The 21,787-nt window shown below is 44.1% G+C and overlaps 1 protein-coding gene across 1 annotated transcript in view; it reads right to left on the bottom strand.

The window, feature by feature from the left end:
• Positions 1 to 21,787, bottom strand: part of Adamts17 (ADAM metallopeptidase with thrombospondin type 1 motif 17) — a 289,908-nt gene that overhangs the window by 85,524 nt on the left and 182,597 nt on the right. The window contains exons 11-13 of the mRNA XM_051206509.1: positions 21,219 to 21,385; positions 13,969 to 14,096; positions 8,850 to 8,970 (exon numbers count right to left, since the gene is read on the bottom strand). Coding sequence (XP_051062466.1) covers positions 8,850 to 8,970; positions 13,969 to 14,096; positions 21,219 to 21,385 — 416 coding nt within the window. The remainder of the gene's footprint in view (positions 1 to 8,849; positions 8,971 to 13,968; positions 14,097 to 21,218; positions 21,386 to 21,787) is intronic.

Raw genomic sequence — 21,787 nt, 5'->3', positions numbered from 1 at the left:
AGGGACAGGAATTTCCCCTAGCTTGTAGTATAATTTGTTAGAACATGGGTTTATATATACCAGTGAAATCACTTTTACAATAAAACAATTTCTATTTTTTAAGTTTACATAAAATATATAATAGACTAGGACTTTTATGAATAGTTGAATCTTAAGCATACTTTATTCCATTTATCCTATTAGAAACACCTTCGTCGGGCTGGAGAGATGGCTCAGAGGTTAAGAGCAATGACTGTTCTTCCAGAGGTCCTGAGTTCAATTCCCAGCAACCACATGGTGGCTCACAACCATCTGTAATGAGATCTGGTGCCCTCTGCTAGAATGCAGACATACATGCATACAAAATACTGTATACACAATAAATAAATAAATCTTTAAAAAAAAAAAAAAGAAACACCTTCGTCAGTTTGATATGTGGTCACTTATATATGCTTTCTCACATATATCTGGATAAACATAAATATGTATAATACTTATATCTGTCCACATTGTACATGAATGTCAGTAGCAGCATTATAACTTAATATTGTATTTTACTACAACATTTTAATAAATATTTGCTGTTTTAAAAAAACATGATTGGTCTCAAAGATCATACACATTATTGTATATAGTCCTGCTTCATGTTTTTGTTGAAACTGTTAAGCAATCAATGTAACTATTTCCTTGGTGATGGGGATTTATACTGGTATAAAATAGCATTAGAGACAGTGCTATGTCATGGATAAAATTTCAACAAGGTATCAGCGAACCTGGTTGAGCAACATCTAAGAAGCATTGTATGCTATGATGCAATATGGTTTATGTCAAGAAGGCAAGGTAATCACCCACATTACTAAGAGATAAAATCTACGTGAGTATCTCAATAGAAATGAGGAGTATCTGGCAAATTCAGCTAGGAGTAGAAGGGAATATCCCCAGCCAGATAAAGGTTATCAATAAAACACCTCACAGCATAACTAACTTCAAAATACTGAATGATTTCCCCCCTTAGAATCAGGGAATTTGAAAAGTATATCTTGCTTGCCTTTTCTATTCAACAGTGTATTGGAGGCAATTAGGCAAAAATAAACAAGTAACATATAAATACATGAAAGACAAAGGTAGGAGCAAAAAAGGTAAGATTATGTCCATTTGCAGATTCTGGCTTCATATGCATAGCAAATCCCAAGCATAAATTAAGGTAACTATTAGAACAGGTTCAGTGGGTTGGAAAATGTGAGACCAACTATAAAAAAAAAAAAAAAAAAAAAAAAAAAAACAGCTGCATTAGGAAGGACCAGTTGAGAAATGGTTTAAATACCATCCAAAAACAATAAAATATTTCAGAATAAATTTTAAGACAAGATCTGTAAGTATTCTATACTTAAGACTACAACACATTGTTGAGACATATTAAGAAAGATCTAAGTAATTAAAAGATGCCCTATATTCATGGATCAGAAGGATTTCTTTGGGAGGTGGGCTGGGACATCATCTAGGATCTTGTGCATCCTAGGCAAGCAGGCTACCACTGAGTTCCATCCACAGCAAGGGAAGATACCAAATGATCTGTAGATTTAAAGTAGTAACTATCAAAATCCCCCAAAGATTTGTTTTTGCCAAACATAACAAATTGATCGTAAGATTCATATGGAAATGCAAGGGATTCACAATAGTCAAAACAATATTTCAAACGAAATTGGAAAACTCACACTTTGTGATTTCCAAACATTTCAGTTAACTACACTAAACAAAATGATGTGTTATTGTCATGAGGATATATAATTCTATCAGTGGAATATGACCGAGAGTCCAGAAATAAATCATTGTTGCTTATTTAAAGTAAAGATGCTAAGAATATTCAATGGAGTAAAGAACAATCTTCAACAAACAGTGTTGGATAATTGGCTATTGTCTGTCTCTGACCATACCCTCTAACTAAATCCCAAATAAGTAAAAGTAGACCACAGACCTAAATGTAAGAGGTAAAGCTACAAAACTCTGACGATAAAACAGAAATAAATCTCTGTGCCCAAGGACCAGGCCACAGTTTAACACAGCAGCAACAAAGGAAAGGATTCTATCAAAGTTTCGAAGTTTGTCATTCTTCATCATGAACAGTGTGAAAACACAGTTCATAATGCTGGGGTGAAATAGTTGTTAGTCATTTATAGTCACCAAGAATCTGCATTCAGAATATATAGATTACACAATTCAACAAGGAAACAAACATCCCAGTTTAAAACAGGCAAAGATTTCAATAGGCATGTTTTGAAAAATGATACAGACATGGCCATTATGTATGCTATGAAAATATGCCTTGTGTCATGAGCCAGTAAGGAAGCACAGATCCAGAGGAAGATAAGGGACCACATCACACACACTACAACTGCTGCATCAAAAGAGCATAGGGAGCGCTGGCTGGTGAGCAAGCGGACAGAGTATAACCTGAACCCACTGAGTTAGGATGCAAGGCGTCTCAGCCACTTTGAGAAGGTTTGGTAGTTTCCCAAAAGTGAAACACAGGACTTTTCTGTGACTCAGTTCTATCCCTAGGAACATACCACACATAAAGGAAATGGAAACATGTGTTTGCATAAAACTTGTACAAGAAGTCTGATGCCAGTGTTACTTCAAGCCAAAACAAAAACAACACAACACAACACAAAAACCAAATCTGATGAATGGACTGTAAAATGTGGGCTAGCCAAAAAAAAAAAAAAAAAAAAAGGAAGCAGTTATTTGACAAGAAAAGAACAAAACAAATGTTGCAACAAAGATGAACTTTGAAAACACTATGCTAAGTAAAAAAAAGTCACACAGCCTGTCCATGACTATAATTATGCAGTGTTCAGAACATGCAAGTATATCAACACAAAATTAGATCAGGGCCATTTCCTGGGAACCGGGTGTGAACCTGGCCAGAGTCCATCCACCTGGCCAGTATTTAATTAAAGTTGGTTTCAAATTCGAAAAAAAATAAAATTAGGCCCAGGGTTGGAGTAGGAGGAAAACCTGTAAGTGTGGCTAAACGGTTTCCTCCAAGAATGCCTTCTTTCAAAACAAACAGACAAATAAAGGTTAAAAAAAAGGCTACACTAAAACCACCACCACCATCTAACCACTTCCGTCCCGCCGCACTGCACCCCTTTTGAGATTGCACTAGATTTTCATTCCTCAGACATTTCTTAGAGAAATTTGTTTCTTCTGGGGAATTTGAAGAATTATTGGGTTCTGGGCATACATAGTAGTGAAGTGTTGAAGATAAAAACTATTCAGGGTCAAAGTGGTTAAAATGTTTTCAGAATTTCCATTTAAATCAGAAGCGACATACTTGGGAACAAGATGAGCTTGTGCAACTGAGCTGTATTTTTGAGTGATGGGGGGAGGGAGGTAGGGGCAGCTGCTGACAGGTGGGGTGGGGTATTTTCTTCTGTTTTGTGACTAACTGCTTAGTATCAGCATCACGAGCCTGCAGCATCTGAGGCAGTGTGTGGAGCTGCCTAGGTCTTGATTAGTTGATTTCCCGAATTCCAGAGCAAGGAACATTTGCAGCCAGGCATGGTCACCATGCTATTTTTAAATCTAATTCTGGCATAAGTTACAACACTGAAAGGGCATCTGCTTTCTGTCTTTCCCATGCCTCTCCTGGGGTGGAGATGCTCATCAACAATGGCAAGCTCAGGGCAGATGTGTAAACCAAGCCAAGGGAAGTGTGGTGCTGTGTGGGCCCTTCCTTTCTGTTACTATTTCCTCTGTTCTTTTCTTTTTTCATATCTATCTATCTGTCTGTCTGTCTGTCTGTCTGTCTGTCTGTCTGTCTATCTATCTATCTATCTATCTATCTATCTATCTATCTATCTATCTCTACCTACCTATATATCTTCCACCCACCCACCCACCCACCCACCCACCCACCCACCCACCCACCCACCCATCCATCCATCCATCCATCCATCCATCCATCCATCCATCCATCCGTGATAGGGTCTCTATGCAGCCTCAGTTTTCTTGGAACTTACTATGTAGACCAGTCTGAACTTGAACTCATAGAGATCCACCTGCCTCTGCCTCCTCAGTGCTAGGATTAAAGGCATGAGCCACACACCCGCTTAGTTTCTTTGGGTTTGATATAGAAGCAACCAATAAAGAGAAAGACCCTGAAATGAAAGGCAGGTCTTGGCCCTTTACTGTTTTTGTTTGTTTGTTTGTTTTGTTTTGTTTTCCCAGCTCTGACCCAGAGCTCAAAGTTTACCCCAGGTGGTAGGAATAGTGACCAGGAAGGGAAAGAGTGCCATCACCAAGTCCCAAAGCATCTTGTCCCTCAGGTCAGATGTCCCATGACTTAGTCCCAGATTTTCATATGGAATGTAAAAGGAGAGAATCACTCTGAGAATGCAGAAGGTTGATTCACATTTTAGGCTAAGGAGCAAGGCTTCACCCTGGAGTAATTTTCCATTACAGTTTCAGCCACCAAGCAAGACAGAAACAATTGATTTTGTGAAGAAGCCTTAGGGAAAACCAAGTCTTTGCCATTGTTCTAGGACACATGCCATTTTTGCCTCAAGCAACAGTCCTAGGAATAGTGACTCCAAGTCTATCTTGACTCTACCGTTAATATTGTCAGGTTATGGGCTTTTTTTCCCTGTGCAACTATGTTGACCTGAACTTTCCAGTATATTTTCTTCTAGAAGAAGTCTATAGTTTTGTTGTTAAGCAGTACTGACTAAATACCAAGGAAAAACACCACTGAGATTTTAGAAGTCTAATCCTGATGACATTGTGACATTCTTTTTCTATGTTGTATCAAATGAAATGGAAAATAAAGAGATTTTATTTTGTTAAGCAAGGCATGCGATGTCCAGAAAGGATTTTTGCTAAATTTCTGCTTTTTTCTATTGACAAAAATTGTCAGTGAGAATTCAGACCCAGTATAACTGGGTCACATCCTGAAACACCCATTGTGAGTTGAGAAATCTTAAGTCAAAAGTGAGTGTGCATTATACTGTGATTTTTGTAGGGACAGTGACTGACTGCCACAGCATCATGGGAGAGGATTAAACTGCAAACTGCAAGCCTGGAACAGAATGAGATCCAAAATTCAAAGTCCAGGTCCTACTGGAAATGCATGGCTTCCTCAGAGCCACAAAGCTGAAAAACTGCAGTGCGAAATATTGTGTGTTGGGGGACCATCTATGATCCTGTTTGTTGGTGAAGGTGGTTTTTGATTATAGCTGGAAAGGCCTCCTTGAACTCAAGAAGCCCATGAACCTAATCCATGCTTTACCTGACCCTTGGAAGTGTGGTCAGTATAGTCAGGTCAGATCAAGGCCACTGCCTTCATCTCCACCATGAAGGCATCAAGATCTCCTCTGCCAACAGGAAAAGCCAGTCTTGGAAGTGATAGGAAGATAAGGAAACTTCCCTACGAGGGAGGCACCAATCAAGACTAGCTTCCTTGTCTTATGTGTTTTTTGCTTTTTTTTGTATTTATTTATTTATTTATTTATTTATTTATTTTGCTTTTTTGCTAAAGTACCAAATGTGGTTGATAAGAATACAAAACTACCTATGGCACCCTAAGTGATGCTTTTGTCTAGCCTCTCAATTCATGTTCTTTTGTCTTTAATATTGGTTTTAGTTTAGTTTTTCATTGTCGGCCATTGGTCTATATGTGTCCTATATAAGTAGTCATCGGCCTTTGTTTTACCCATGGCTTCATTCATGACGCATTCCCACTAATTCTATTTGGAAAACACTCAGGCATGTAAGCAAGGACCCCACACCAAGCATGTCACCTTCAGGGTCATGCCATATAGTCAAGCATCTTACATGAGAAACACTTGGGAATCGCCTTTGCCATCACACATGTGGACACCTTCATACAAAGATTATTCTTGACTGAGAAAAAGAAAAAGGTTGCAGTTGGTTTGTGCACATTTTACTTCTACTCAATCACAGTAGAACTAAGCTTTAGTACCATCATATAATCAGAACACGGAACAGCCATTCTCCATACCTAGGATGTAGCAGTGGCTTAGATGATAATTGTTGAAGACACACCATGATGTGCATCTATATTCAAAAAGGAAGACCACATCACCCTCTCTGTTAGGAACCTACTGTCTCTTTAAGAACAAAATGCAAAGGGATTCAGAACCTATCAGGCATCCTGGCTGGGCCTTGGTGGGAACTTTGGGCGGGTTGCATATTGGATGTCCATGGGAACCAACTACCTTTTCAAAGAGCAGGTTGGAATAAAGATGACAACATTAAAATGACAAATTCACACATAAAGGAAAAGCCTCATAGCAGAAAGTTTCAACCCTCTAAATTCAAATTACCTACCCATGTCAATCCAGTTGAAGGCTTGAGAATTTGGAAGCCCATCTATTAGAAAGTTGGTTTGAGTTGATTTTTTTCTACTTATGAATAGCTAAAAGACCTTGTCTGTTCAGGATTGGGAGGGGATGGGTTGGGGCAGCAAGCATTCTACTTAGGAAGCCAGTTCCCAGAAGTGAGGTATTAAGGTCGTCCAGCATAGGTCTCTTGCTTATCTAGGGTACTGTGTGTGCCTACCCTGGACTCTCCACTCAGGAGCCTTTATGAGCAGACCAGGGAGAGTTCAGGCTGGGGTCAGCCCTTCATGCAGGACCTGGCAAAATTCCTGCATTTGATGTTGGTTTATCTCTCTGTATGGTGTTTCTCTTTGATATTCACCCTGAAGGATGATAAGACATTCCTCCCATCATCTTTCCTCAGAGCTGGGCACAGATGAAAGTTACCTTCATATCAACAAGATAAGCAAATCCACTTGACTGGGGTCACCTAGATGCCACATGACCTGGGACCTTCACAGAAATTCTCTGCTGAGTCTCATTCAAATATATGTGTTCACCTTCAGCCAGAAGTGTCTTTTCTCTACTCTGGCTGCTGTTTACCTTTAAATCAGCTTGTATACCTGATCTATATGCAAGTCCTGGCATGGTGCCCCACCTCGATTGTGACCAACGTGGTGACTGTTACTGTGATGTCTGATATTGAAATGTGCCCTGGGTGGGGGGGGGCAGTATGCAGTTGACCCAGCGTCAGTATTCTGTGTTTATGCAGTCTAGAACATCAAATCCTATGCAGTCAAAAATTACTCACATGCAAATGAACATTTCACACAATTTTTTAGTAAACCAAACCCACATTGATGTGATCTTATGCTCACAGACTCCAGTGGCAAAGACTTAAAAATCACAACAAGACAAAAATCTTGGCTTGTGCTTTAAAATTAAAGTATGGCATTTAGCAGCTAGCTGCTCAGAAGTGACGAGGCAGATGAAGCCAATGTTTGCTTGCCTTCCTCTGAAGGTTTGTTAGGGGGAGGGGGTCTGTACTCCAGCAACTAGAACTAAGCATATTAAGCTAAAAGTCCTGGTGAGACAGTTACCCCAAAGGAGTTCCCAGTGTGATTGTCCTTCTTTGGGAGACTCACTTCCATAGCCACAGGAGCTCACACTCCTGGGGGTGAACACACAGATGCAGCCCAGCACTGGGTAGATAGAGAAGGGAGGGTGGGAGGGTGAAGCATCTTCCTGGGCCTAAATGAATGCTTTTGTCCTAACCTGGACTACTTGGCATGCGAGCTGCTATGTCCCACATGGTAGGGGATCTCAAAGGTTGTAGTGTTCTACTGAACTGACCAATGGGGAGGGGTGGGTGTGGCTGTGCTCAACATATCTAATACAGAAAGACTCACTCTGATTACTGAAGGATAGTGTGACCTTCCATTTAAAGGAAGCTTCTATTTATTATTGCTGCTGTTGTTAGTGTGTATGTGTGGGTGGGTGCACGATCACACACTTGCATGCATGAGTGAGCACCTGCTTTCAGGAGTCACTTCCCTCCTTCTCCTATGTGGACTGAACTCCTGCTATAGGTTTGGCAGCAAGTGCCTTTACCTGCTGAACCATCTTAATGATTCTAAATATGGTTTCTAAATGCTTACATTTACCAAAAATCAATACTAAATAGTGACCCCTTGCCAACTGTGGAGGTTTTATTTCCTACTGCAATAACTACATGAAGCAAATCCAGGGTGGCCAGAGATGAAACATCAGATACATTGAAGCAAACAGAAGAAATCAGCTAAGTTTTACAGCTGTGCCATCCACCAGACTTTCTATGACAACAAAGATACTCTTTAATTGTCTGGTTGAGACCCACCATCCCTGCTGGCATCTGGGAACCTGAAATGTGGCATAATTTTTAAGTTAGCTTAATCTCAGCCAATTATGTTTAAAATTTGGGTAGACTTGAGTGTCCAGTGCATGTTCTACTGAAAAATTCAGTTCCAGCAGGCACATCCTCCCCGATGAACTCACTCTAGTGGTAGCTCATTCCATTTCTCTCTGGAACAATGTGATGCACATATATTCTAACATTCATTTAGTGTGTGTGTGTGTGTGTGTGTTATGCACATGTATGTGCATGTACACGTGCCATAGTGTGTATGTAGAAGTCATATGTCACCTTGTGGGAGTTGGTTCTCTGTTTCCACCATGTGAGTTCTGAGGATTGAACTCAAGTCATTTTCAAGCTTTGTAGCAAGTGCCTTTACCACCAGAGCATCTCTTTGGCCCTGACATTTTGTTTTTAATTTTAATTTTGCATTTGCAGTTATCTATAGGATTATTTCCATAAGGTCCTGAATAGTGTGTCCTTTTCATACTTTCCAAATGGCATGTTCCTACAGACCAAGCTGTCTATCCACCTGGAAAGACATGTGTAGACTGTGCCTTATCCTATGGGCTGTTCTGTGAGACAGGGACTTGAGCCATGTTTCTGTAACCACCACAGCCCTTGGGTCCAGCACTCACCTGTCCCCCGGGAATGGCTGAAGTCACCCTTCACCACACGGCAGGTCTTGCCATCCCCGCTGCAGACACCACACCTGTCTTCTTTGGCTGCAGACCCAATGATGCCATCACAGCCAATTTTCTAGAAAAACAAAAGAGCTGGATTTGTCTGTGTTTTAAGATTTGGTGCTATTTTGAAACAGATACCCTGCTGGACTTGAGGGACTGATTTAGCTGAGAGGCATTTTAATTGTCATTAAATTCAGAAGAGAAAAACAAACAAACAAACAAACAAAAAAAAAACCCCAACAACCAGAATTCATATCAGATGATTGTCTTTTTATCTGTTTATGAATTTTTCAAATATGTTTAAAAACACATATTATGGACTAGAGGAGCCTTGCTACCCTAAGCACCTACGCATCTACATGTCTCCGAGAAGCGGGGACTACTCAACTCTGTTTCATCACAGCACAAATGTCAGGGTGGTGATGCAGGTAGTGGAGTGTGGTCACACCATGCTGCTGCCTTACTTCTTACTCTTCGAAGTTGCTCAGTGGAACCTGACAAAGAGCCAAGAGGTGGAGCATCCCAGATTATAGCGTTCACTCAGAGCAGGAAGCTCAGCCAATTTCTCATTGCTAAAATAATATGTGAGGTTCTGCACCCACTTCTGAGTCTGTTACTATATCCAGGTTGTTGGTGGCACAGTTAGAAGCCAGCACCAGAACTGGCTCCTCACCCCAGCCTCTCTGTATCACCTGGATCTGCTTCCTTTTGTCTTTCCCTATTTCTGTCATGTGCTCCTGGCTCTAGGTCTTTCTTACACCGGGTCCCTGTGATTTCTAAACCACTCCCAGGCAGCCACAGCAAGTCTCTGGCTTCACTGCTGGTTGCTAGCCTTGCAATTCACTGGGTTCCTGATTAAGCAGCTCCAGATGGTCTATGTAAGCATCCCATGTGGTCACCATAGCTTGTCCCAATGGCAGTGAAGGGAGGTTTGTACATCAGTAGTGAACAGGTGCAAGTCTGTTTCTCGGGCTGGGGCAGGCCTCCATATTGTGCCCATGCAGCCTGGTGCCACGCTTGTCAGCTCTTGCATTTAGAAGCCAGGCCTACAAGGACATCCATGTCAGGACAGCAGCTGGTCAGGGTACTGTTCTGCTGGAGAAGTGACGGTGTGTGACAAATGAAGGACAGGGGTCCCTCGTAGCATAACCGAAAACACAAGATGGCATGGAACTGGCAAGCTAAGCATAGATTCTCTCTGGTCGAGACAGTGCCTGTGACACATGCAAACTGAAGTCAGAAGAGACCTAGTCCAGGGCCACGTGCTGGAGGGGACCAAGGCAGGCCATGTGAAGGGGCCATATTTTATCCAGGAATGATAGGGTAAGTATTGGTCTCTACTGATTTGAACCCTGGCTTCTATGCCTAGAATTTTTGCCCTGTCGCCCTCAGCAAAAAGCCTCCTTTCATCACACCTAATGGCCAAGGCTTCGTCTTCCCCCTCTTTGACCTTCTCTGTAGCATTTGTCACAGTGAACCACCCCCCACTCTCTTCAGTTTGTACATGCTTGTCTTTCTGTATTCACTGGGGATTGGTTATAGAGCCCTTCGAACATGGCAAGACCCAGGGATTCTGGAGTCTCTTACAGACCATCTCAGGTTGTCTTCCCCACTGGTTACTGACTGTCACCTTGATTGGCATGAGAAGTGTCTAGGATACTAGTAAATCAAGCCTAATGGTTTATCTTCAGGGATGTTTCCAGGGAGGACTAACTAAGGGAGGAGACCCAGGGCATCCCAAGGCAGAGGGTCCAGGTAGAATAAAGAAGGAAAAAGAAAAACGTCTGGCCCAGACATTCTCTCTAGAGACTGGTTTGGACTGCTCTGCTCTGCCCAGCTTTGTTTGCCACGGTGGCCTAAAGCCTCAGAAACTGAGCTAAAGTAAATACTTCCTCTCTTGTGGTAGATATTTCAGGTATTTGGTCACAGCATTGCTAAAGTTGAACACACCTTCCTTCTCCAAATGCACCCAGCACCTCCTAGACGGTCTTGCAACCCCCCCCCCAGCCCCTCAGCAAGGTGAGCTTCCATAACAGTCTCTTCTACTCAGGCTCCACCATAACCAACTTCGGGACTGAGACTGTTTCGCTCCTCTCTCAAGGTCCCTATAACACTTGGAGTAAACCTAAACTCTCCCTGGGTCTGATTCCCCAGGGGTTAGGCTTGCCTCCCACATTTCACTACCCTGTGTTTTAACTCCTAGACTGAGACAGCCTCACTGTTCTTGCCTCTGCTGGGAGATCTCAGCCCTTAGCTCTACCAGGGTTCTCCAAAACTATCTTCTCTAGACAGAAGAATCACCCTGTTGAGTCCTTCTCAGTCAGACCACCCTCACTGGCTTTTTCTAGGGCAGTATTTTATGTTTTCTTGGTCGTTTTTCTTTGGGATTATCTTGGGGCTTAAAAATATATTTTTATTAATTCTCAAGGTATTTCATATAATACATTTTGTTCATTCTCACCCCTCACTCCCCTCAGATCTACCCCTATATCCCTATTCCCTCTCAATTTCCCATCCATTTTCTTCCCTTAAACACATACCCCATGGAGTCAAACTTTTGCTGTCTATATACTCATGGGTATGGTGGCATCCATTGGAGCATGCCCACATCCTTAGGGAAAAGTGATTCTCCATCCCCCAGTAACCATCAATGGCCAATAACTCCTCAGTTAGTTGTGGGGGCCTCATGAATCCCTCCTATCTCCATGCTATAATGCTCACTGTCTTGATCTTATGCGGGTCTTAAACAGACAACCACGGCTACTCCAGTTTGAGTGCAGTAGTCCTGTCTTGTCCAGAAGACACTGATATACAACAATCTTCCCCAATATTTGACTCTTATAATCTTTCTGCAATATTTGCTGAACCTTCAGGGGGTGATATGGACATCCCATTTGTGGCTAAGAACTCTACAGGCACTTACTCTTTGCCCTTTGATCAGATGTGAGTTTCTGTATTAACCACATTCCACTGTACAAAGAACAGTTTCTGATGAGAATCCAGCACCACACTAATCTATGGACACAGGGACATGAATATAGAAGGACGTATGATACTCTCTTCTTTTAGCAGAATAATAGTAGCAAGTCCATCTCTGAGACCTGTGAGTTTCCCAGTCACAGGCTTTTAGCCAGATTTGTAGTACCAAGTATGTATTTTCTTCTATGGAGTACAGCTTAAATCCAACCAGAAAGTGGCTGGTTACTCCCATAATATTCATGCCACTGTTGTATCTATGGGCCTTTCTTCCCATGCTGGTCATTATTGTACACAGGGTTCACATCTGGACAAGGATCTGAGAGATCCATTGTCACAGTACATGGAACATTCTCAGCTGAAAAGTTTGAGGTTAAATCCAATTCCAGGGACATGCCCATTGGCACAGACCACAGGGAGCTGAAGTTGTGTTCAGCATGAACACAGGCCTCATTGGATGCAGAATCTCAGGATTCTTAGAAGTACATTCTTGCTGGCAAGAATACCAAAGCAGATGCCTACAAGAGGCTGGGGTGGCTCAGCTGGCACTGCCCTAAAGGGTACAGGAGCTTTGACTTCTAAAGCTGCTAGCAACAGAATGACATCATTGGTTTGCAATGTGCCAACTTGTAGGATGATCCAGGCAAGCATGTAATTGAGAAGGAAACAAACCCTGCATTTGGCCTGCTAGCAGGCTTCCTGAGAACTGTCAGCAATGCTTTGTTTCAGTAATAATGATAAGGGCTTTCTTCACACTGTCCAAGAACAGGGCCTGGAACATTCTTTGCTATACAAAAGTATCCCTGAAGGTCCTGCTCAAGCACTCCTTAGTACCCTTCTCCTTGGAAGGTGTCCTTGCCAAAATGTGTGGGTACTTAGCATATTTCTGTTTGATAACAAAGCCAGGCAATGCCAGAGGAGTTAGGGCCTTGTTAAATGTTTACTTGAAAAATTAACCAGTCTGTGACTGGCTTGGACTATGCATGGAGAACACCCACTTAGGTTGAAACTGTTTGCTGCAGGAACCCGCTGAGACATTGATTGTGCATCTGTGTCTGCCTCCAACAGCTGTTGATGGGCTCACTTGATAGGGATACAGTGAAAGCACAGAGTGACAGTGGCTGAGGTAGGAGGCTCCCTGGGTATAGTGTATCCCCCAATTCCTATCACCCCCAAGGGATGCTTTTCCCAAAGGCCCTGAAGGCAGAACCCTCATGGATGGGATTAGTATCATCTAAAGGAAGTCTCAGAGAGTAGTCTCCGTCATGTGAGGATAGAACAAAAAACCATCCATGAGGAGTGTACCCTTACCAGAAGCTAAATGCTGAGACCCTGGGCTTCTATGCCTCCAGAACTGTGGGAAATAGTTCTATTGTTTATAACCATCCTGTGTACTTAACCACAGATGCTTGAGCAGAGTCAGTCACTGGGACTCTTTACATGCTCAGGCTGAGCTGAGTCATCAGGAGATGACCCTGCAGGCAGAGGTTGCTTCAGCTGAACTGTATGTATCCCACTGGCCATTGACAAGCCATTGCATCTCCACCCTCCCTTCTTGAGTCACCACCCAGGAGATGCTCCTGTGGATGAGTAGAGGTTGACAAGAGGCCAACAAAGCACTTCTTTCTTCCTTACTCCTTGCTTTGCCTACTTGTCAGTCTCCTAACAAATCATGAGTTGGGGATCCATATCCCAGAGGGTGGAGGGCTCCCCAGAGGCCAGGCACACCCACCTCCCTGGACACTGTCTGCATAGGTGCTTGCTTAGTGCCATTATGTGCAGAAGTAAGTTTGTGGACTCCTCCAGCCCTATCTCACACTCACTGGCTCTTTGTATGAATCATGATGTCTGGAGGACTCTTCAAACAGTTTCAGGAGGCTGCTGCTTAAGCCTACCACTGGCATGATTTCAGTCACTGCCCGAGGGCAGGGAATGCTTTGGCTGCCACTGGCCACAGGGGACAGCATGGACCTCTTTGAGATAACCTACTCCCCCTGACCCTCAAAGGCCTCACAGCTCCACCACAGGCCCAATTTGGGAAAAGAGGGGATGTTTCTTCACAGCCCCACCAGGAACAGTAGGAAACGCAAGTCACCTGGCATCTGCCATACACGCAGAGGTCAGTCTCGTAGGGTCCGCAGGGCGTGCCATCCAGGACCCTGTCAGCCACCAGCAGCGGGGACTCCTTTCCAAAGGGTGAGCAGTAGAGTTCACATGGCTTATCTGAGGAGGGAAAGGGTGGTGCCTGTTGATTGGGAGGTGGCATGGAGGGGATGTGGGGAGCAAGCACATGTGAGCAATGAACCCAAGTGCAGGTAAAGGTCACAGTCACTTAGCTCTGTTCTTAGGTAGAACCACCTGCCCCTGTGCATGTTTGAAATAGCACACAGAACAAGATGCCCTGCCTCAGTAAGTGGCTGCTGAGGTGATGGGAAAGTAGGGGAGGGTGAGCAGGAATGTCCCAGGGAAGGGGAAACAGGCATCGCGGTCTCTGTGACAGTGGTTTCCCTAAGATTGTTAGTTAGATGTTTCCATCGAAAAAGTCTTAGTGTTCCATTTCCTACTTGCCCCAGCTGCTAGGCAGTGACTGCAGAGCTGTGATATGAGGCCTGAAGGTCCTGGAAGAATGGGACACAGAGCTCACAGTGACAACTCACGAGAGCCACACCAGAAGCTAGATAAAAGCCCCTGTTCCCTCTGCCTGCGAAGCAGTCTTTCTACTTGGCTCTTTCCGAGGCTGCTATCAATGTAGAAGATTCCAAACCAGAGCTCTCTCTCCTGCTACCCTGACACAGGATAAGACAGGCACTTGGCGTATACATCCATTCAAGCCCAGGTCATTGCCTGGTGCCCCAGACTTGTTTGAGCAAATCCTAGATATAAAGGGAGTTTTTATAGGCAGGTTCCATTGATAATGAAATACTAAAGACCCCAAGTTCCAAAAAACTTCAAATTCTGAAACCTGAACTCTCACATGACATTACAAATGGAAAATTCCATACCTGTCCTCATGTGATAGGAGTAGTTAAAATATAGGTACACTAAATACAAAATGTAAGATTATGTTTATGCTATATACATAACATGTATAAGCCATAAATAAAATTATGTTTTGATTTGTGTCCCATCACAGAGATAGCTCATTGTGTATATGCAAATACTGCTTGGAGGAAGGGTTTTCAGTTTGTACCTTTACACTGAAGTATAAGAACCATTACAGGGCAGGGGGCATGCATCCGTCTTCTGTACCCAGACCAGAGCTAGAACTGCAGTTCATAGGATTTAGTAAATCCTGAATGGATCATGTCTCTGTAAGTGATTGAGCAAGAGTAACACACCTTCATGCCTCCTCTGCCACTGAACCCTACTCCATTTATGGAATTATTTTGAAAGGAAACCTTGAGAGAGCCACAGAGACCTTACACTACCTTGCCGGGCTCTTTGCCTCCACCAGCCTTCCCCAGGGAGTCTTTTTTTGGTGGTCTCTGACAATCAAGGGAGGAGTACAAAATGGTGTGGCAACTGATACGGCATTGGAGGGTCTTGGCATCCCATTGGAGAGGACTCGTTAGCAGACACGCTGTCTTACCCAGTCTCAAGGATTTGCATGATTACATGACAGCCCATTACCAAGCTGCTCTGTGAGAAGTCACCTGAGAGTATGAGGAAGAAGCCCCCGGGACTCAGATTCTATCTATTGGAAGTGAAACAACCAACTTTGAAGAGTAGCTATCAAGTATGGCTGGAGCATCACACCGCAAGCACTCTATGGGCAGCGCTTTTTTAGCGATGAGAAACACATGCCTCTCCAGGGCCTCTTGGTCTGATTGATGGGCAGGTGTGGAGTAACCCTTGCATGAGGCAGGTCACATGACACAAGTCTAACGTGAGCACACCGGGAGCAGTGCCTGTTCTAGAAGGAATCCCTTTGCTTTCTGGTAGGCAGTTGAAGTGGCTATCCCTTTTTAGAGTAAATGACCCAAGAAAGTAGTCAGTGATAGAAGAACTATGAAAGACAGAGATGGAGACTGAGGTCAGTGTCTAGAAAGCTTATTGGATGGGATTAATGGGAGGCTATGAGGGGTTTGAGGTTCCCTGTGAGCGCCTTAGGGATATAGCACAGCTCTGCAGTCTGAATGGATAGGGTGTCTCCTGTACACCCATGGCACATTTTGTGCCCTCTCTAGGTCCCATTGTGAAGCAGCAGCTTGAACTATGGGTCTTTATTCCCTTTGGACTAACACGTTGATTTGACCCTGGGGGTAACGAGGTTTAAGGAGATTCATTCGATAGCAGTAATGGCAATGTGATAAAGAAGAAATCATAGGCATTTCTGATCTACATGCCAAACAACATGCTAAGTAGTGTTGACAGCACTGATCACAGTATATGTTGCCACTGTTCCATTGTACAGATGAGCATGGTGCTCATAGAGCACCTACATTTTCTGCAGCAGGGCCAGCCACACGCCTCTCTGTTCCATCTTTGTGTTCTTTCCACCATTACTGTTTACTCTGAATGAGGAACCCTGGGGGCAGGGGAGGGGGAGGCAAATACCAAGGGATAAAATGGTACTGCTGAAAGCAAACCATAATGTTCATGACTATTTATGGTTTTGGCTCCTATGTGTATGCTCTGATTTGAAAAGAAAAGGGAATGGGATTTGAGCAAACAGCAGAAGCTGTTCTGAGGGAAGCTAGAGGCTGTGGAAAGTTCCAGCATGGAAAGGGATAAAAGTTGTTTGTATTGGCTCTTTGGTGCAAATTTCAGAGGCACACAGGCTCCGAATCAGGGGGAGGTAATTCGGATGGCCAGGTGTTGGCTGTGGTCTTAGGCAAGGCATTCTACTGAGCTCTTCGTGCTCTTGACTCTGCCATGTGCAGAGGCTCAGGCAGCCAAGAACCCCAGGGCTCTAGAACAGAGGTCAGAGTTAGCCGGTGCTTCATTGGATAGAACTCCCTGCATCTGTCCATCCCCCCCCCCCGCAGGATTACACTCAGAATGTAGGGTGTCCTTACTTCTAGCAAGGAATAGTTATTTATTCCAAAGGGATTAAGGATAGTCTTTTTTAAAATCATGAGAAAAGGGCTCAAAATTCCTCAAAACTCTCAGAATAGTCCCCTCTAGGTTCCTATGAGTGGGAAGTTAAATCTCCAGGATAAAAGATCCATTAACTAGCATGAGGTGGTAGGTTTCAACTCCAAGCACAGTGTGAGAATGTTTGTTTTGTTGTTGTTGTTTATTGTTTTGATGTTGTTTGTTTACTATGTAGACATGGCTCTCCTGGAACTATGTAGACCAGGCTGGCCCCAACACAGAAATCCACTTGCCTCTGTCTCCTGAATGCTGGGATTAAAGTGTATGTGCCACTATAATCCCTAGGAATATAGATGGGGATAGAAATCTTTAAAGTTGCACAGCCACACACAACAAGAAAAGAAGCCTAGAACACATCTCCTGCGTGGATGGTGTGTACTTAGATGAATTCTGGCAAAGAATGGTGTGTAGTGAGATGAAGTCTGGCTGAAGCATCTGTCTGGCTTCTCAGAGGCCTGTCTGTTGGTAAGGGCTTCTCACTGATCAGAGGAAGCCACAGCCAGAGCAAGATGGGCTCTGAGGCTTGAGAGCTGATGATTACATCAACTTACAGAGGCCTAGAATTCCTCCTAAGCTCAACTGGGAACATGGGACACTGTGGCTCACTTACTGCTCTCTCTTGGACTCAGTCGCAAAGTCTTACTGGGGCAGAGTCGACCTGGTGTGAAGGCCAGATGAGTCCTCATCCTAGCTCCCTCCTGCCTTCTGTCTTGGCTGCTCAATCTTCTCTCCCACAAGCTGTCCACCAGGACTTCATAACCAGGTACTAGGTTCCAGGCTCTAGCTGATTAGGTCAATAGAACCCACTTGGCCATAAACAGACCAATCAGAGTCTTTCTTCCCCACAAGCCACACCCTATAGACAGATCTCAGTTAACTGGAACGGCACTCACCATGTGACCACAGCCAGAATGACCAGTCTTTTTCCTGATAACATTGGAACTCGATGATATAGGGAGATCATGTCTCATGGCTGGTAGACACAGAGAAGCCTCGGCTATCTTACTATACTTCAGAATTATTATAATTCAGAAATATGAAAAGCTCAGAAAATGAGTGTTTTCTCGTATGTGTGACAAACTATCTGGCTACAAAACCAGCCTTCCCTGACAAGAGTGAGTACCCATCTCATTAGGGCAGACTGTCATGTATCCCCTTGGGTCCCAGTGGAGGTGTTAATATGTGGCTGCTGAACCATCATGGTTGTTCAAATACTCAAGGCTCTGAATTCTGAGCCATCACTGACCTCAGAGGATTCAAAGTTGGGATACAGACTTACTTAAAGGAGTTGTGGGTCTCCCTGGTTGGCTGTATGTGAAGAAATTTTGATAAAGGTGGGCTACAGTAGGAGCAGGTTTCCCAATGGTAAGTTCTGGAAGCCATAGAAGACTCTAATATCTTTAGAAATCTTGGTTCCAGCTCCTTGTTGGATCCTTCAAGAATACCCTGCACCTTTGCCACAATGAGCCTTCATTTCTGGGCTGCTTGGTTGAGTAGGAGTCACAGCTCTGACCCTCACATCCCACACTCCCTCAGACTAGGGGTGGGGTGAGTGAGTCTGCCATGTGAGGCAAAGGACCTGGGAAAAGGCCACTTTGTCCAGACACAGCTTTCTAACACTTCAGTGGGCATGGAGCCTGCTGTTGGCCTGGTCACACAGATCTGAACCCTTGAATGCAGAAACAGTCTGCTTTGGCAAGCGGCCACCTCAGAGGGTTTCTGTCTGAAGGCTTTTCCTCTTTGGGGTCTTTGCTTAGGAGAGTCTTTGTCTTCCTTTGGACATAGGATGGACTTGTGATCCGGAGTCCTCCTTTGGAAAGTCTACCTCTGCAAGGATTCTTTTTAAAAGAATGGAGAGAGGAGAGAAAATACTGCTTTCTCTTTACTGAACTGTGTGTCACTCGCCAAAGAATTCTGCAATGATAGCAGTGCTGTGAATGGGGTGGTTATAATGGACCTTGAGGAGCCAGAGCCCAACCACAGGGGTCGATGCTCTCATGGCTCAGCTAGAATTAGTGTGCCTTTTAGAAAGCAGGGCTTCAGAGGAGCACTTATCATCAGCCATCTGAATCAGCCATTTATTATTTCGCTGTTGCCCTTTCGAAACACTTTTAAAAAATGCTGGCTTCTGTTTATACTGAGGGAAAGGGAACCACATACGTAAGAAGTCATGGTAATTTCACCCTAGAGGACAATGGGTCAAACTATTCTCACAAAGCCCTGAACCCACAGCCTTTCCTTCAAAGGCTAAACACCACCAGTCTATAGGCTATCCTTATCAACTATGGCTGGCCTTTTCGAGTCAAAGGTAGCACCCACCAGATCTAATTGTTACATGGGCAGAATGGAACAAGAGACAAATGGGGAAAAATGCATTCTAGACCCATCCAAGTCTTAAAGGAGCCTCTCCATGAGCGGAGGCTGCTATTCAGGAGCTGTTAGCAGTAAATAGAAGTTTAGGATGGATTGCTCAAGTGAGACTTCTGCCTTACATACACGAAGCCAAAGGAGTTAGAAGGGAAGCAATCAAGCAACAAGTAACTCCACACAGAGCTGAGCAGAAGCGGAAAAGAGTGTGTCTCTTCACTAATACCTTCTGGCTCTCGGAAAGGGAGAGCATCACAGGTGTCAAACCGTTCCTAACTAGCTTTCTGGAGACAAGGAGGGCTGGCTAACAGGGTGGATCTTGTCAGGGTGTGCTGCTGGACTGGACCATGGCAGCTCTCTCTGGGAATGTCTCGGTCCCAGTCAGGGGTCTGAATATGCCTGAGATAGGTGGAACCCTGTGTAGGCTGTTCATGAACCACATGAAGGGTCCCTCCGACAGCACCCTTTTATTTGGGAGAGGGAAGTCTCCTGTCTTCTCTCTCTTCAGGGAGAGGTGGGGGCGAGAAAGCTGAGCACCTCCAGAATTCTGCTGTCTAAGTGGCAGTACAGCCATAAGGACCCAGCCCCCAAAGGTGGTATCTTTTTGAGTACAAGGAAAATGTCTGGGGAATGAACTTTCTATTACCTTAAAAGTCCCCAGCTAAGCAGGTGCCACCAAAAACACCATGTGCTATTTAACAAAGCAGCTCAAAACTGAGGGCTCAGCTTATTGGGCTAAAAGATACAGATCTGAGCCAGGCGGTGGTGGCATACATCTTTAATCTTAGCATTTGGGAGGCAGAGGCAGGCAGATCTCTGTAGTTCAAAGCCATTCTGGTCTACAGAGAAATTCCAGGATAGCCAGAGAAACCTTACCTTGAAAAACCAAATAAATAATTAAATAAAATTAATTAAAAGAAAGAAGGGAGGAAAGAGAGAGAGAGAGAGAGAGAGAGAGAGAGAGAGAGAGAGAGAGAGAGAGAGAGAGACGTAAATCTGAAGCTGCTGTTGCCAGGGGTATCTCAGTTTCTCCAAAACCAGTCAGGGGCATTTGAACTTGTAATTGCAGGTGCCAAAGTAGGAATTTTACAGGGAAGAAAACCAAGATGGTACCAGAATTTATTTGTCTGTAAGCCATTTGGAGGCTAAAGAAATCAGACCCAGATGCATTAGTTCTAAGCGACCATCATTGTGTCTGAGTTCCTGCTTCCTGGCAGAGTATCTGAGTATGGAGAGCCAGTAAGTTATAGTCAACTGTGTTAGCTGCAGGAGCTTAGATGTCACATAGACTGTCACCTCTCATCCTCTGGAGCTTCTTTTGCATACCCAAAGAGACTGTGAATGTGGAGCCAACTTGTGCCTGGTTTGGGGTATGACTGATAAACGGGACCAGATTTTCAGCATTATAATACGAAGTCATGTTTCTCAAAGGGAATGTGTTTTAGGCAAAAAAAAAAAAAAAAAAAAAAAAAAAAAAAACCAACACTCTGGACTAGGCCTTAATGTGTCCTTGATGGTATGTCCTTCTGTATGCTGTGAATGTAAGTTTCTCTTATTGGTTGGTGAATAAATGCTGATTGGCCAGTAGCCAGGCAGGTACCTCAGAACTCAAAGCAATGGAAAACAGATACCAGCACAGTTGCCCTGCTGCAAATGAACCTAGCCTACTGTTTGCCTTTATGGCCTGTGTGGGGAGATCTCAAGTTATTAGCATTCAGTTCTACTATTGCAGGAGTAGGGTCATGGCTAACTTGGGCTGAGGACAGGCCTGTTCTTAGATGGGATATGATGGGAATTGAGGGTTATGAGCATCCCCAAGTGAGCTATAACAGTTCTTTGGAAAAGGAAGAGGAAGGCTACATTGAAAGGGAGGGCCTTTACCATCAACCACCACTGCTGTCAGCAGGCCCCTCTTCTTGCTGCTCAGTCGGTCATGGGCTTGGCACTGCTGGTCCCGGAAGCTGGGCACACCCTTGGGGCAGGGCAGGTTCTCACAGGCAGCATGTTCTACGCTAGCACCCTGGCAGTGTGTGCCTCCAGGTCCAGGCCTAGAAGGAGGAAGATCTGTGTTAGCCACTGGTCTGTGGAAACAGGGGTGGTGGGAGGGGGAGGGGGTGTTGAGGGACACACAGAGGGATGGAACTGGACTGTCGCCAGGGAGGGTGAGCAAGGTTTCCAGAGGAACTGGGTCTCTCCTATGGAAGATACTTGGGTAACTCCAGAGGCATGCCGCAGAGGTGAACCGCAGAAAATGCATTCAAGGACTGTAAGTGATAGTCATCAGTCATCTGGAAACAGGATACAATGAGTTTCAGTTTGGCAAGACCCACAGGTTGTATCTTCCATCTGAATTAAAGACTTGGTCATGTGTAACCTTGAACATCCCAAAGGAAATTTTGGTACTTAAAAGCAAATTTCATTAAAATGAAGACATTAAAAACAAAAAAAAA

The sequence above is a fragment of the Phodopus roborovskii genome, unplaced genomic scaffold (genome assembly GCF_943737965.1).
Source record: "Phodopus roborovskii unplaced genomic scaffold, PHOROB, whole genome shotgun sequence".
NCBI lineage: Eukaryota > Metazoa > Chordata > Mammalia > Rodentia > Cricetidae > Phodopus > Phodopus roborovskii.
Note: the sequence above shows the minus strand (reverse complement) of the source record. Positions and strands in the feature narration are given on the sequence as shown.